The sequence below is a fragment of the Urocampus carinirostris genome, chromosome 15, assembly GCF_059441175.1.
Source record: "Urocampus carinirostris isolate Australia breed hairy pipefish chromosome 15, RoL_Ucar_1.0, whole genome shotgun sequence".
NCBI classification, from domain to species: Eukaryota; Metazoa; Chordata; class Actinopteri; order Syngnathiformes; family Syngnathidae; genus Urocampus; species Urocampus carinirostris.
In genome coordinates, this window is record NC_142363.1 from 18,228,505 (window position 1) to 18,243,696 (window position 15,192).

The window sequence follows — 15,192 nt, forward strand, 5'->3', positions numbered from 1 at the left end:
TTTTTATGCTATTTTTAAAGGAACAGTGTGTATTATTTAGTCAGTCCTAGAAAAACATGAGATTGATATGAATAATAACCATAATTACATGATTGTTAATACAAACAAGAATTCTTTAAATTATCCTAGGTTGTGAAATCTAAAGGTACAATTTAATGGTAATGCTAGAGGTACCTAAAAAACAGAAACCTTGCAAGATGCTAGGTAAAAACATTGAGAAGAAAAAGGGTCATTTTTGGTTACTTTGAGTCTCCATAGTTTCTATTCTTCCTTGTGCTTCTTACCACTCGTTTTCAGGTGCGCTGCAGAATACAGCAGGCAAATCATATACACGTTCCCTTTAATTTGGAGGATATTTAACAATTGTTAGCTTAATTTTCTGGGTGACATGTTGTAATTCAATGACAAAAAAAAATCTCATCTCTGATGGCATAAATTTACTTCCATATAATAATGTTTTTTCTTTGCAACAAGAATATTAACAACCTATCTAGCCATCCAACTGCTACATTTCACTTCACTAGTAAAAAGCACTACAAGAAATAATCAAAATACTCTAATTACAGCTTGAGATATTACATCCTGGGTTTTCTTTTCCCTTCTTTTCTGCTGTTTTAGCCTACAAATGGGAGGACGTCTTGAAGTCGTCCGGGACGTCACTGTCCAGTTTACAGATGACCTTGTAGATGGCTTTTTTCCAGGAGGGGTCCGAGTCTTTGGCCACAGAAATAGCTTTATAAAACTCGTGCAAAGTAATCTCAGCAACTTCGAGAAATTTGTCTGGAACCTGCAACAAAAAAAAAGAGATGATGGTTGAGATTCAGTCCAGATTAGAATAAATATGAGTGCCCCGGCATTTCTTTATTCATGCTCCAATTTAGAAAAAAATCTAAATGATTTTCAGTTCTACAGTGTGAAAACTGAATTTGGTGTGAGTCCAAAGCCATAGATTTGAAGGTGATCATTCTTATCTTAAAGGGAAAGTCAACCCATTTTTTCCACACTAAATTTTTGACTGATTCACTCACGGTGAAATTACACTTGGCGATATTCAGAGCTGTTTTTGAAGTAATTAACATAACACGACCAATAATTAACATTTCAGTCTTTTCCGGGTTGAGGCGCAAGAAGTTGAGTGACATCCATCTTTTTATCTCAGTGAGACAGGCTTCCAAATCTCCACAGTTTAGTGGGGCAGATTCCTCCATCAGAAGATATACTGTAGTTGAGTGTCATCTGCATAGCAATGGAAACTGATATCATACTTGTGAATAATATCGTCCAATGGAAGCATGTAAATGCCTAAAAGAAGGGGGGCAAGTACTGAACCCTGCTGAACACCACATGAAACACTGAAGGGCTCAGATGTCATTTCATCGTATCTAATACAGTGTGTCTCATCTAAGAGGTAGGGTCTGAACCATATGAGGACGGTTCCTGAGAGACCAATCCATTTTCCAGCACGTCTAGTAAGATATTATAGTCCACAGTGTCAAAGGCAGCACTAAGGTCCAGCAGCAGCAACAGTGATAAAGCGCCAGAGTCCATTGCCAGTAGAAGATCATTAGCAACCTTAATCAGTTCGAGAGCGTTCTCCATTTGGGGCCCAGTGCTGTGGAATGCTTTGCCCACTGGGAACTGTTTAAATCTAGGCTTAAAACACACTTTTATTCTATAGTTTATGAATGAACTATATTTCATGTTGACAATATATGTGTATTATTTGTCTTTGCAACATCCGTTGCAGCCTGATCATCCTGGAAGGGGGATTACCTCATGTGCGTTCCTTTCTCAAGGTTTTCTTTATTTATTTCAGGTTGAGGTTTTGAGTTTTTCCTTGCCCCATGTAGGTTTTAGATCAGGGGATGGTGTAATAATGGTCTGTAATTTGCAATAATCTGTGGTCTGTGCAGCCCTTTGATACCCCTTCTGATAAAGGGCTATACAAATAAACATGACTTGACTTGACTTGACTCTAAGTAATGTATTTTTAATAATGACACCCCAATCAATATTTTGTATGTGTCACATGACTTTCAAAGATTCACGTACCACAAAAAAATTGAATAAACATGTGAAGTGCAAAACACAACTCATATTCAGCTGACAGGAAGTAGAAAAATGGCTACCAACAGGGGTAGATAAAAAGAAATGGAATTGTTTTGCTTAATTCATATGACACCACGGCATGTTCAGACAATCGATACTCAAAATCGGCACTGTCGTGTTGATAGGTTTATTCTGATTTTAATATTAGACACCTGCAAAGGAGTTTTCATAGGATGCAGGTTCATTATTCTGCCTATCGCACCACAATGTTGTTAATTGTTTTGACTATTATGCATTGTTCATATTATTGTCAAAAATATCAATATCAAAAATTCATTTCAACCAATCGCATGAAAAAATAGCGTCTCTAAGGGGACCGGCTCTCGATGGTGGGTAGTCTGCTCCAATCTCCAAGAGCTGACTTACAGAGCCTTTTCATTCGCGAACGACACGAGTCTGGTGCTGTCAAAACTCAGCCCTCATCGCCTTTTCTTTCTGTACATTAGTAAATACTGTATTCGTAATTGCTATGTGACTTAGTGGTAGTCGCTATTTTGAATGGTGACATGATCCGAAAAGACGTGATAACTCGGAGGAGAGCGGAAATGCGCTTTATTCAAAGTAATGCACCGCTTCTGACCGTTAGTAATGATAACGGCGTTGTTAAGGCAGGAAAAGTAAGAAGTTAGTAATGGCGTTGTTTATGAGGGCGTCCCAACACTTAACATCACGGATGTTTGATATGCCTACACGAAAACCAAGTGTCAAAAGTTTCAAAGTAAACCTGAGCCTGGTGCAAATTGATGAAGACCAATATCATAACCAGCCTGGTTTCCCATCAACAGGCCCGCCGGTCAGCACTAGTTGTTGGCTTAAGTTATTTTTCTTTGCCCTCAGCTCGGAACACAAAGCATCCCTGGGAAAGGAATGTCTTCGTCCCAAGGTAAAGAAAACGGTGCCGTGCCTTTCCCACTGAGTGGCCTTCTGCCTCGCGCTCCACAACGTCTTTCTCAGCGTTCCGCATCAGTAGCAATCTCGGCCCCGCTCAGGCGTACGGGGCCGCTAATCCCGAGTTGTTTTAGCCGGATTTTACGGCTTCCTCTTCCCACAGTTCCATAAAGCATCGCCGGAGTTTAGATAATGGCGGCCAAGGCTGGCAAGCCTCAGGTGCGGTGCAACATTCGGGTCAGTAAGCGGACGGAGGTGAGGAGTGAGTCACAAAGCAGTTACCAGAAAGCTTATGTGGCTTTTCTTTTTCCAATCGAGTTGACTTAACATTCTTCAATATCATTCTCGACTGTATTAAAGACCCCTCGCTGTACCGTAGTAAACATTTCGCGGTTTCGCCACTTTGCAGATTTTCATCATGCATTGTGTTCTGCATACTGATTGGCTAAACAACTGCCCCGCCCTTTTTTTGCCTGTGTCTGCCTTTGCGTCAATTATGTTGCGGAAGAAACATATGTTAGCCTGGAGAAGGATGGGTACCACCAGGCTGTTCTTGCCCAAGACACACCACAGGAAGTGGTGCCCCTATGACTCTGGTGGTTAAGGGATCCAAAGATGTACACAAACGTAAAACATGCTGGTTGAACCCACATTATGTAGGCGCAAATCTATTTCAATTTCAAGTTTCTCTAAAAGGCATCATGTCCAGTTTTATTTTCTGGTTTTATTTTTCTAGTTTAGGTAGAAAATAAATCTTAGAATAAAACTGTATTAACATTCTGCTATATGAAATAATTTAAGGAGGAATATTCTTCTTTACTAAAGAAGCAAGTTAATAAATACCTTGAAATGAGAAAACGGGCTGCATGTCTCCCCTTGTCCACTCTCAACTGTTTGCATTTATGTTTCAGTTAGGGAAAGAGGGAACTAAGAATGATATCACTTAAATGTGTCCTCAAAATATAAAGCAAACAACAAAGATTCTGATGAACTGTTGGTCCAATTACAATAGTAATTAAATCCAATAATTAAATAAAAGTAAGGACGCACATCTTTTATTCCTCCATGGCGGTCATGAGTGTCAAGTAAGCTAACGTTAAATTGAAGTGAATGAAGTCAAGATTCCTTTCTTGACGTGTTCCTGAGATCAATTCCTAGTGATAGGTCGCTGATTTCTGATATTTCCACTTTTCTCAAAGGTAGCATTAGATCCCTATTTTCAGTCGTGCTCTGGATTTGTTACATTGACTCTAAATCTTGGATTGATTTAAACTCAGTTATGTGTTTTGGGAGAAGTGCCTTTGATTCTTTTTATTATTACTATAAATTTTGTACCCACCTACCTTGCCATTTACCTTAGGAAATAAAACAGCATGCAGTGAAAAAAATAAATGTTCGCTCACTTACATGGAAGTCATTGGCCTTATTGTAGTGCATGTTGAGTGCTCGGAATAGCTCCGAGTCTCTGCTGACTGTGATGTCTTTGACTTCACTGACGCCATCTACGATAGCTTGCCGTGCAAACTTCTCCATTTGGATGTAGTAGAACTCCCGGAAGTTACTGAACCACTTGATGAGCTGGGAAGTGATGCACCGGTTAAACTGAAAACACGGGAAAAACATCAACTTTGTTGGCCAGGGAATAATAACATTGAGACTTTTTAACGGTATCATAACACGTCACAGCATAGATTTAGTCGTGATCATGCAATTTCTTAATTTATAACTTCTTCATCATTTCAGTCATTTGTTGCAAATGGAAAATTAAATTCAAATTACTGAAGTCCCCCGAAAGAGTTGTACAATGTGCTTCACACTTACCCAATCACACACACAGCTATAGCGGCGTCAGCTATTCTACCTCCTTATCAAGAGCATCAGGGGTTCAGTGTCTATCCCAAGGACACTTCAACATTTAACTCACAGAAGCAGGGAACATTATGAAATCGGAATTATTTGACCAAAAGTTGTTATGAAGTGGAAATTTCCACCACACCTGTACCTTAAGTTTTCCACCATGTTTTTATAAAATCGTTTGTATGCCGTTTTGTTTTGTGAAACGCTAAAGCCATTGTCTGTATCTCATTTGTATGTATGTATGTATGGATATATATATATATATATATATATATATATATATATATATATATATATATATATATATATATATATATATATATTAGCGCTGGTCTTTTAAATCAAATACATTTGAGACTTTCTTAGAGCAAGGGTGTCAAACTAATTTTCACCAATGGCCATATCAACGTGATTGCTGTCCTTTAACCGCCTGATGTAACTTGTTCGTATAACTAAACGTAATTTGAGTGGTATTTCAAATAAATGTACCTAGTTTTTAATGTAAATTAACTCATTACACACATTACATTGTAATAGGATATATTAAAAGATATATTTATCAAATTGACAAAATCTTTGACATTTTTAGGATCATTTGTTTGACAAATCCACTCATTGGCATTGATAAGGAATCATCGCTGTGTTGTGGCGTTGAGTTGTCACTTTGTGGGTATCCTAGTCGACAGACATGGTGGGATATGTAGTTTTTGGTCAAAGCACTCTTGACTGATTAATTTTTAGGAATTTTAAGTTCTCGCAGGCCACATGAAATGATGTGACGGGTCGCAATTGGCTCTCAGGCCATGATTGAGACACATGTACACTTGATGAAATGATTTGAATAGCTGTTGGGCAAAAGTCAATCTAATAGTCTGTTAGGTTATATGAGGCCTAGATTAAATGGACCCTTTCCCACCAAATATTCAGAGTAAAAGAAAACAGCTGCCAAGGCGTATATTTCTAAACAGTCTTGACATCGGTAGTGTTTTTCTATCTCATCATCCAGAAAGATGTTTGAATGGGGATGAGGGGTGAGAGGCCTAAGGGCTGGGTAGGCATCAAAGACACTTCTTCGCGTTGGCTCGATGAGTGTGAACGTGATGCTGGAAAGACAGAAGGAAGCTTCCCTCTTGCTCACTGGGGCTGATAGGATGGAATCAGACATCAGGATTAGGCGCTCCTTTGTCGGGTGCCACTTCCCACCGCTGGATTGTGAGCAAGGAGGAGACGTTCGCCGCCCGCCACCACGACCTCCTCCCCCCATCCCGACCTTGGGGTCAGCGGACGGAAGAAACGCAAAAACAAAAAAAAGACAAAAAAACGGATGCCGGGTGCTAGGAACAACTAGAGACACAAGACCCAGGCGGACGGGATGTTGTGTTTAGGGCCACCAAGTCTCTAATACCAACTCAGTCGACACTCAATAGCAATGCCTTGCCTACAGAGTCCTTTGTCACTCCATTTGCTGACTGGAGTGGCTTTTTTCAAAGAAGAGAATAGCTCTATATCTCTCTTTGCCCCCAGGACACGCTAGCAGCTCAGCGCCTTTGTTATTTAAACCCCCTGCGTTTTTGTCTTTCTCCTACGACACGCGGCGACTTTTTGTGTGTGAGTGATAAACACCAATGGACAAGTTGGCAGTGTGAGTTACGCTCAGAAGAATTATTCCAAAGATTGTTATGGTTCCATATTGGAACCTGATGAGTGCTCATACTAGGTATCATCAAGATTAGGCCAATCACAGTTCATGGATCCCTTAACGACATGGGTTGCACCACTAAGGTCGCAACTCTGGACAGCTGGTGGTGGTTCCTGGCCTGAGTGTAGGTCATGACAAATAGCATCGGCACAAGAAACCGTTATTTAGGACAGATAGTATTAGAAGTAATTGATGAAATTGGAAATTGCTATAATTTAATAGAAAACAGAAAATTTACATCAAAACTTTCAAGATGTTTGTGAGGGCATTTTATAAATGGTATTGCCTATTCAATGCCATTCTTTATTATAGACAATAAAAATCCATTTAATAGGGTTCCCATTGAACATAAACAACTTTGTTTACTGTATTGTAAAAAAAAAACTTTAAAAGTCATTACATTTAAAAAATATCAAAACAGATTAATACGCTATTCTTAAGTTTTTCTTCAAGTTACAAAACGGCAAAAATGTTCAACATTTTTAACAAATGTACACAAAATGAGTTCCCATTGTATGCATCTTGTCACGGTCGCCTTGGTGACCAGTCTGCCCCGCCCCCTGGGCAACAGCTGAAAGCAGTTCCACTAATGGTGGGTCTGTATTTAAGGCTGCATGGTGGGCTCTGCGGTTGCGGGTTCATTACTACTCATTATTCACAATCCCGTTCTGTTATGCCTTGTCCTGTTTTAGTCTGTTATGCCTTGTCCTGTTTTAGTCTGTTATGCCTTGTCCTGTTGAGTTCGTGCCGGAGGAACTCTGTATTGTTCTGTTTTGCCCCGGAGTATTGGGCGACTTTTATTTTATTAAATAAAACCTATGGATCGTCAACGCATTTGAGTTCTCCCTTCATGCCTCCTGCCTACGTTCTGGTCCGGTCACCTTCCACGCCGCCACGCTCTCGTGACAGAATGAACCCGCCAACAATTGAACTCAGCGAACGATCCCAGCGCGACTTGGGGAGAGCTGGAGTGCGCAGTTTGGCAGGCGCCTACTGAGTTGGCCTTCCCTGCCCGTTCGAACCACGGCCCCGCCCGTCGTGGCCCTTGCTGTGCCTCGAATGGGGTCCCAGGAAGAATTGACGCCTGCCTGCCCGACTCCCGTGCCGATTGCCTGCTATTCCCTCTCCCCTGCGTGCAAGTCCGACTCCGACTCCCAAGCCTGCCTGTTCGACTCCCAAGCCTGCCTGTTCGACTCCCAAGCCTGCCTGTTCGACTCCCAAGCCTGCCTGTTCGACTCCCAAGCCTGCCTGTTCGACTCCCAAGCCTGCCTGTTCGACTCCCAAGCCTGCCTGTTCGACTCCCAAGCCTGCCTGTTCGACTCCCAAGCCTGCCTGTTCGAGTCCCATGCCTGCCTGTTCGAGTCCCATGCCTGCCTGTTCGAGTCCCATGCCTGCCTGTTCGACTCCCATGCCTGCCTGTTCGACTCCCATGCCTGCCTGTTCGACTCCCATGCCTGCCTGTTCGACTCCCATGCCTGCCTGTTCGACTCCCATGCCTGCCTGTTCGACTCCCATGCCTGCCTGTTCGACTCCCATGCCTGCCTGTTCGACTCCCATGCCTGCATTGAGTCTCCCTGTACTGATTTTGTTCAGTCTTTCCTGTCCTGTCTTGTCTGTTCTGAATCTGATCCCCCCTTGAGTCTGACTCTTCTGAATCTGATCCCCCCTTGAGTCTGACTCTTCTGAATCTGATCCCCCCTTGAGTCTGACTCTTCTGAATCTGATAACCCCCTGAGTGCGACTCTTCTGAATCTGATAACCCCCTGAGTGCGACTCTTCTGTAGAGGCCTGACCTGAGTGCGACTCTTCTGTAGAGGCCTGACCTGAGTGCGACTCTTCTGTAGAGGCCTGACCTGAGTGCGACTCTTCTGTAGAGGCCTGTCCTGTTTACCTGTTCTGATTTTGCCTGTCCTGTTTACCTGTTCTGATTCTGCTCTGATTTTGCCTGTCTGTTATCCCCTGTCCAGCTTGCCCGCCGGACCCCCCCTGCCGAGCGCCGATTCCGATCCGCCCGACGCAGATGGCGCCTGCCTCTCCCCGTTCCTGCGTGTTCGGAGGAGGGAGCGGGGTTGCCCCAATCGTGAGCGTCGAACCATTCCGGGGCGTGAGGTTGTAATTTTTTCTTTTTTGGGACCTCGGGAGCTGTCCCTTAAGAGGGGGGCTCTGTCACGGTCGCCTTGGTGACCAGTCTGCCCCGCCCCCTGGGCAACAGCTGAAAGCAGTTCCACTAATGGTGGGTCTGTATTTAAGGCTGCATGGTGGGCTCTGCGGTTGCGGGTTCATTACTACTCATTATTCACAATCCCGTTCTGTTATGCCTTGTCCTGTTTTAGTCTGTTATGCCTTGTCCTGTTTTAGTCTGTTATGCCTTGTCCTGTTGAGTTCGTGCCGGAGGAACTCTGTATTGTTCTGTTTTGCCCCGGAGTATTGGGCGACTTTTATTTTATTAAATAAAACCTATGGATCGTCAACGCATTTGAGTTCTCCCTTCATGCCTCCTGCCTACGTTCTGGTCCGGTCACCTTCCACGCCGCCACGCTCTCGTGACACATCTAAGTAAAAAAAAAAAACAATTATATATATTAATGCTATATATATAAATATAATATCCCTGCGATTGGCTGGCAACCAGTTCAGGGTGTCCCCTGCCCACTGCCCGGAGATGGCTGGGATGGGCTCCAGCCCCCCCGCGACCCTGATGAGGATAAGCGGTACGGCTGATGAGATGAGATGAGATATATATAATATATTAATGATAACCAAAATAATCTTTAAATCTGCAGAACTCTGAAGAGTTTTAAATGAATCATTTTATTTTGCATCCAAACTAATGGTTTTTTTTACAGGATTTGTAAAACGTTCCAAAAATCTTTTTAAAAAAGATACATTATTTTTCAATAATTTATCATCGTGATTAGATAAGCTGCAAAAAAATGACTTTTGGACTGGTATGGTTTATGTTTTTCTAAATAATATTGTACTCAAACCCCAGGTTTAAGATCTTGAAAATAATATCATTTATTGATGTATTTTGGTATTTTGTTGCTGCTAAATAGTATTGAACTATTTTTCATTTCAGTATTCTTACAATGTACTTACCACCTCGGCCAGTCTCCAAGCACTGCCTTGTAAATGTTTTTGCTTATTTATTCTGAGATTTTAAAATCTGTTTTTTTTTTATCACTTTTTAGTCTTTATTTCGTGTTTATCCTGAAGTGCCATTTGTAATCTTGCAGTAAACAATGCTCAATACGTTGTTATCAATAATAATAAACACAATTTTAATTCCAAAATGTAAGTTAATTAAATTCAATTGATTTCCAACTGTGTTTTTACGTTTTTCTGTTGTCTTTCAAAAGTGGTGTAATACATGGAATCTATTACCTTGACATCAGGGAAGAATGTCTTGAGGACATTGGAGCTGGGGTAGCGAGTATAGAAGAACATCAGCTTGGCCTTCTTCAAGTGACTCGGGGTGAGACCCTCCTGGATGTTCATCATCACGTTAAGGCAAAGGAGCAAGGCAAATGGTAGCCACATGCAAGGTGATAGTGGAACCGAGTATTGTGTTGCGTTAATCTTCCGCTAAATTGAATTTGGCTGAAGACTCGCTCCAGTCCATAATGACCCGAACATGTGCTTATTGGCAAAACAGAATAACGAATTAGATTTGGGATTTTTAATTAGCGGGCAAAAGCACTTCATGGCTGGTTGTTAAAGCCAAAGAGGAGGTTATTTAAATACAGCATATGCCAGGCTCTTTTTTTCATTATCTTCTTTAAAAAGGTTCAAGGTGGTTTATGTTATTTTATAAGATTTGTATTAAAACTATATTTCAGTGGCTGATCAAAACAGTTTAATGTGTACTTTTTCTATCGGAGTTTTTCCCCCTGTGGCACAGAAGCTATGATGGACTATTTCCTCTGTAGTCTGGCAGCATGCCTCAGGTCACAAAATTTCTTCATTTATTACCAGAAAAGCTAACCTTTGAAAAGGGGACGTGTAAATGAAAGATTGATGAGCTATTGTTCAAAGAGAAAAACTCAAATGCTCAAATAAACCACCTTGGAAAAATCCTCCCGCTCAAGATATTTTGACCAAGACATTCAAAAATAATCAGATGAAATCAAAGTCACTCAGTCCGAGCGTCTTGTCCCGGCACACATTTTCTTTCAGTCCAAGCTGCTGCTGTCATCTTGCACTCATGAGCAATTGTTTTGAAAAAGCTACACAATAACACATACTCAAGACAAGAGCTCAAGTGTTTTGGTTGGAAGGCACTTGTGTGTTTCCACCAGCACTCAAATGTGACCTTTTCTCTGCACCCCCATCGCTATGATGACGGAGAAATAGATCCTGTACCTTTTCAAGTATAAAAAAAAAGATGCTTCCTGAAACCGAACACGATGCTTTCTCTGCCTTTGAAAATCTGGCTTTTGTTCCTGGCAATTCTTATCAAAGCCTCTTATTCCTTTTTATTTGTCTTTTTGCGGACTTAAAGTCATTACTCGGATCAGGATGAAGAAGACACGGTAATTTTCGATGGGAGGGGGAGACAGATCAAAGTAATGAATTCTCCTTGAAGTTACTGCCGCTGCCTGTTTTAAAACTGACCAGGGAGTCAAAGCTCAATTATGGTGAGGGCAGAATAAAAATACACTGTTTCAAGTAAACCAGACTAGAGAATAGCAAATCTTTGATTACCTTGCCTCTTTTTCTTGAATTTTCTTTCGAAAACAAAAATCAGAAAATGATACTTAGGTGAATACAGGGGGGCGATGCATGAAAATCGTTTTGCAATTTTTTACAATGTAAATGTAATGTAAAAGTTTTTTAGAATGCACTATGCCATGCCCCTGTCACAGCATTAGTTGACCTGGGTTAATGGATCGCAACGGCATTGGCACCGTTCATTTTAATTGGAAAGAAATGGAAAAAGAAGAGTCACGCATGATACAAATTTTTGCTCTAGGCCACCGCTCTCAGCAATAGTTAACTAGAGATAATGGATCACAAACAAATATTCGGTTTGTTATAGGCAGGCCACAAAGGCATGCTTCAGTGGCCCAAACTGAAAAAAGCGCTGTGTTAGCCCCTTGCTTTTGGCAGTGGTTGACCAGGAGAATGGATAACGTTCCCAACTGTACATTTCATTCTATCCACGACAGAACGGCATCCCTCCTGAACAAAGTGCCTTCTGCTGGTCCTCGCTCGTAGCAATATGAGATCAGAGATTATAGATTTTCGCCACACGATTGCAGTTTATTTCAGGTGGAAATAACAGCAAGAAAAGAACCACCAAGCCTGACAAAAGTGCGCGGTGCCAGTCCCCGCTCACAGCAATATGTGATTTTGGAAAATGGATTGCAGAAGCATGAGTGCAGTTCAATTTTTCGTGGACAGAATGGCAAAAAAGAGCCGCCAGGTCCGACAAAGATGCGCTCGCAGAAGTAAGTGACCGGGGATGATGGATTGTTACTGCATGTGTGCAGTTCATTTTAGGCAGAAAAAATAGAAAACAAAGAACCACCATGCATGACAAAAATTTGCTCCCTTGGCCCTCGCGCTCAGCAATAGTAATCTGGGATATTGGGTTGCAGTCAAACACGACAATTTTTTAAAGGAATATTTTTCAACCCCTGATGCATAAGGCCAATGTGCAAAGTAGCGGGTGATTACAGTATTTGTGTTTTACATGGGGTCACTTGAGAGTCTGCTCCACTTTGTATATACAGTAAACTTTATACCCAATGCTTATATTCTGTGTGCTGTATGCACGGCGTGGGAGTCAAATGTGAACAAAACACTGCTCATGAGATCGCTGTTGCTCCATACTGAAGTAGAGGTGCTATTACACGTAATTATTTTTAAAGGTAAAAAAAAAAATTCTCGGAGGTCGAACACACCTGCGCCCCTCAGGGGCCAACTCTACTATTTGAGAACCACTGCTCTAAGCAATTCTTTAAATAAGCCATATAATTAAAAAAAATATTTAAAGTGATCGGAATAATGTGCTTGAGGACAAGATAATTAGTTCAATTGTTTTATAAGGCGTTCTGCTCAAATTTCTAACTGGACTTTTTGCAGTGTATAAATGTTTAATTCAGATATCTAAATCTATTATTTTATTTCCAAATGCTTAAAAAAGCTACAAAGTTTAAGTAATGATATAAATTAATTTTGGGCAGCGCAGTCGATAGCGCGTGTGCGGCACAGTTCTGAGGTCATGAGATTGGACCTTCCTGTGTGGAGTTTGCATGTTCTTCCCATACTTGCGTGGGTTTCTTCCGGGCACTCCGGTTTCCTCCCACATTCCAAAAACATGTATGTCAGGTACACAGTCCCTAAGTGTAAATGAGCGAGCGAGTGAGTTGTCTCTGTGTGCCCTGCGACTGGCTGGCAACCAGTTCAGGGTGTCCCCTGCCCACTGCCCGAAGATGGCTGGCACCCCGCGACCCTACTGAGGATGGATGGATGGATAAATTAATTTTCCTTTTTTTTTAAATATCTTAATCTTTAAAAATATTCTGTCGGCAAGGGCTCCTTGACTAAAAACATTTTACTTAGAGGGTTTGTCACGAAAAAAGGTTAAGGATCACTGTTCCAAGAAAACATCACCAAAGAAATGCTAAGCAAACTCCATTCTATGACACTACTCATTTTGGCAGCATTGTTCTAATCGCCTAAATTAAAAGAGAAATCCAGAATATTCAGTGATCGAGTCTCTTAGACATAAATAAATCTATTCAGTCTATGACTGCATTGATAATCAATATTGTACCTCTCAAATCATGTTATTCTTTCCCAATTTGACTCTGTGACCGATCAGCATTCACAGGTTTATTTGACATTTTGAAAGTTGTTTTAGCAACTTTAAATTGTTAAGTCTTGGTGGCTAAATTTCTGAAAGGATATATTGAGAGACATGTAGGGGTTTCTCTCAGCCATGCTTTGAAGCTCGCTGCACTCTAGTTTGACGTGAGGAAGGCAGAGAGCGTCGACCGTCATAGGCCCCATGGCGGAGGGACATGGATGGTGGCCGAGGTGAGCAGGGCTCACTTTGGATCTCATGGCGACGGCGTCCCAAGGTAAGTCGACTGGGTCCGGAGAACCCCTCTCCATGGAATGCGGCACACAGTGGAGACCCCCAAAGTTAGAATGCGGCCCATACTTTAGGAGGTGCTCCAGGATCTGACTGTCATGCAGTGGGGCACTGTAGTTTAACTGGAACGGCGTCTGGTGCACAGGGTAGGGCCGCTTCAAGACAGGGGAGCTCAGCGGAGTGGGCGCTGGTTTGCGAACCACCAGGGAGAGCGCCTCGGTCTGGTCCTGATGGGCTTCGGAATTGTCGTGATATTCCAAAGAACGGGGCTTATCAGGCTCCTGTGTCAAGCCGTTTTGTTGGTTCTTTGAGGAGAACTTCAGTTCGGGGGACAGGCTTGTACGCTGTCTGAGGGACGTGTCGACTCCTGATGAGGACACCTTGGTTAGGACACGGTCCACGCAGTCATTCAAAGCCCTAGTAAGCTCCTGCTTCAAGATCTCACGGAGGCTCTGATTCTCTTTTTGATGACTGACAACTGAAACGGACCTGCTCTTCCTTTCTGTGGCCACCTTGTCGTCGATATCTTTGCCATCCTGCTTGTAAACCTGAAGGAATTTTTCCTGAAGCTGTCGTAGAAGTTTTTGCATGCTGTGGAGTTGCTCCTTCAGTTTATGACACTCCTCGTCCTTAAGATGGTCATGATCACCCAGAGGTTTTTGATCTGTCGGCCGTGCCACGCTGTTCTCCTGATGTTGGGGCAGCCGTTGTTTGCGTTTGTTCTCTCTGGACTCCCTGGCGTCTCTCGGATCCAGATCAGGACGCTCGCACTCCCCTTGCAGCCTGTTGCTGGGGGAGCCAGCCATTACCCTGATGATGTTCTCCACCCGGGCTCGCTTGGCTTGAAGGTAGTCGGCCCCGAGCGGCTCTATCTCTGCGGCACACCTTGGAGGGACATGGTGACCAGGGGATGACGCCTCATTGGCACTGTCCTTTGAGGACACACTGCTGCGGTCCTCCTGTCCAGAGTCTGCGGAACTGTGAACGAAGAAATGGCTTTCTTCTAGCGGCCTTTTGCTTTGCATGGTCTTCCGCAGGAGCTGCGATATAATGGAGCTATTCGGGTAGGAGGAAAGTGGGTCTTCATACATGTTTCTGTGCAGGCAAGGCATCAGAACGCCGTGTTTTTCATCCTCCGGGCAACCTTCACTGGAGACGTGTGCACTCTGGTCTGAAGAGTTGAGGTTCATGTTCGATAACCTATAAAAACTCTTCTTGTTTTTTTTTTTTGTTTTTTTCAAACAACCTGGAAAATGGGGGAAATTGACACAGGTAAATATACTGAGAGATTCGTCCATCCTCTACGTTGGTTGACTTTCTCTACTTGCAAATATTTTTCCCTATTCATCCTTACATTCATTTATCTCATCTTTCTAATTTTCTCTTTCTCTCTTTTTCTCATGTTTATCCTGGAGTGCCATGTCAAACCTCATTGCAAGCAATGATCACTATGTTGTTACCAATGACAATATAGACAATTCTAATTTTAATTATAAAAAGAAGGATACACTTTGCACCAAATAATATATTGTACTAT

General features: G+C 42.3%; 1 protein-coding gene across 1 annotated transcript; it reads right to left on the reverse strand.

Moving 5' to 3' along the window:
- Positions 1 to 599: 599 nt before the first annotated feature.
- Positions 600 to 14,845, reverse strand: prox2 (prospero homeobox 2). The gene is made up of 4 exons (XM_088354525.1): positions 13,469 to 14,845; positions 9,938 to 10,045; positions 4,405 to 4,599; positions 600 to 787 (listed from the first exon to the last, which is right to left on the reverse strand). The coding sequence occupies exons 1-4, from the start codon at positions 14,843 to 14,845 to the stop codon at positions 620 to 622; spliced, it is 1,848 nt and encodes a 615-aa protein (XP_088210651.1). The 3' UTR covers positions 600 to 619.
- Positions 14,846 to 15,192: the final 347 nt, after the last annotated feature.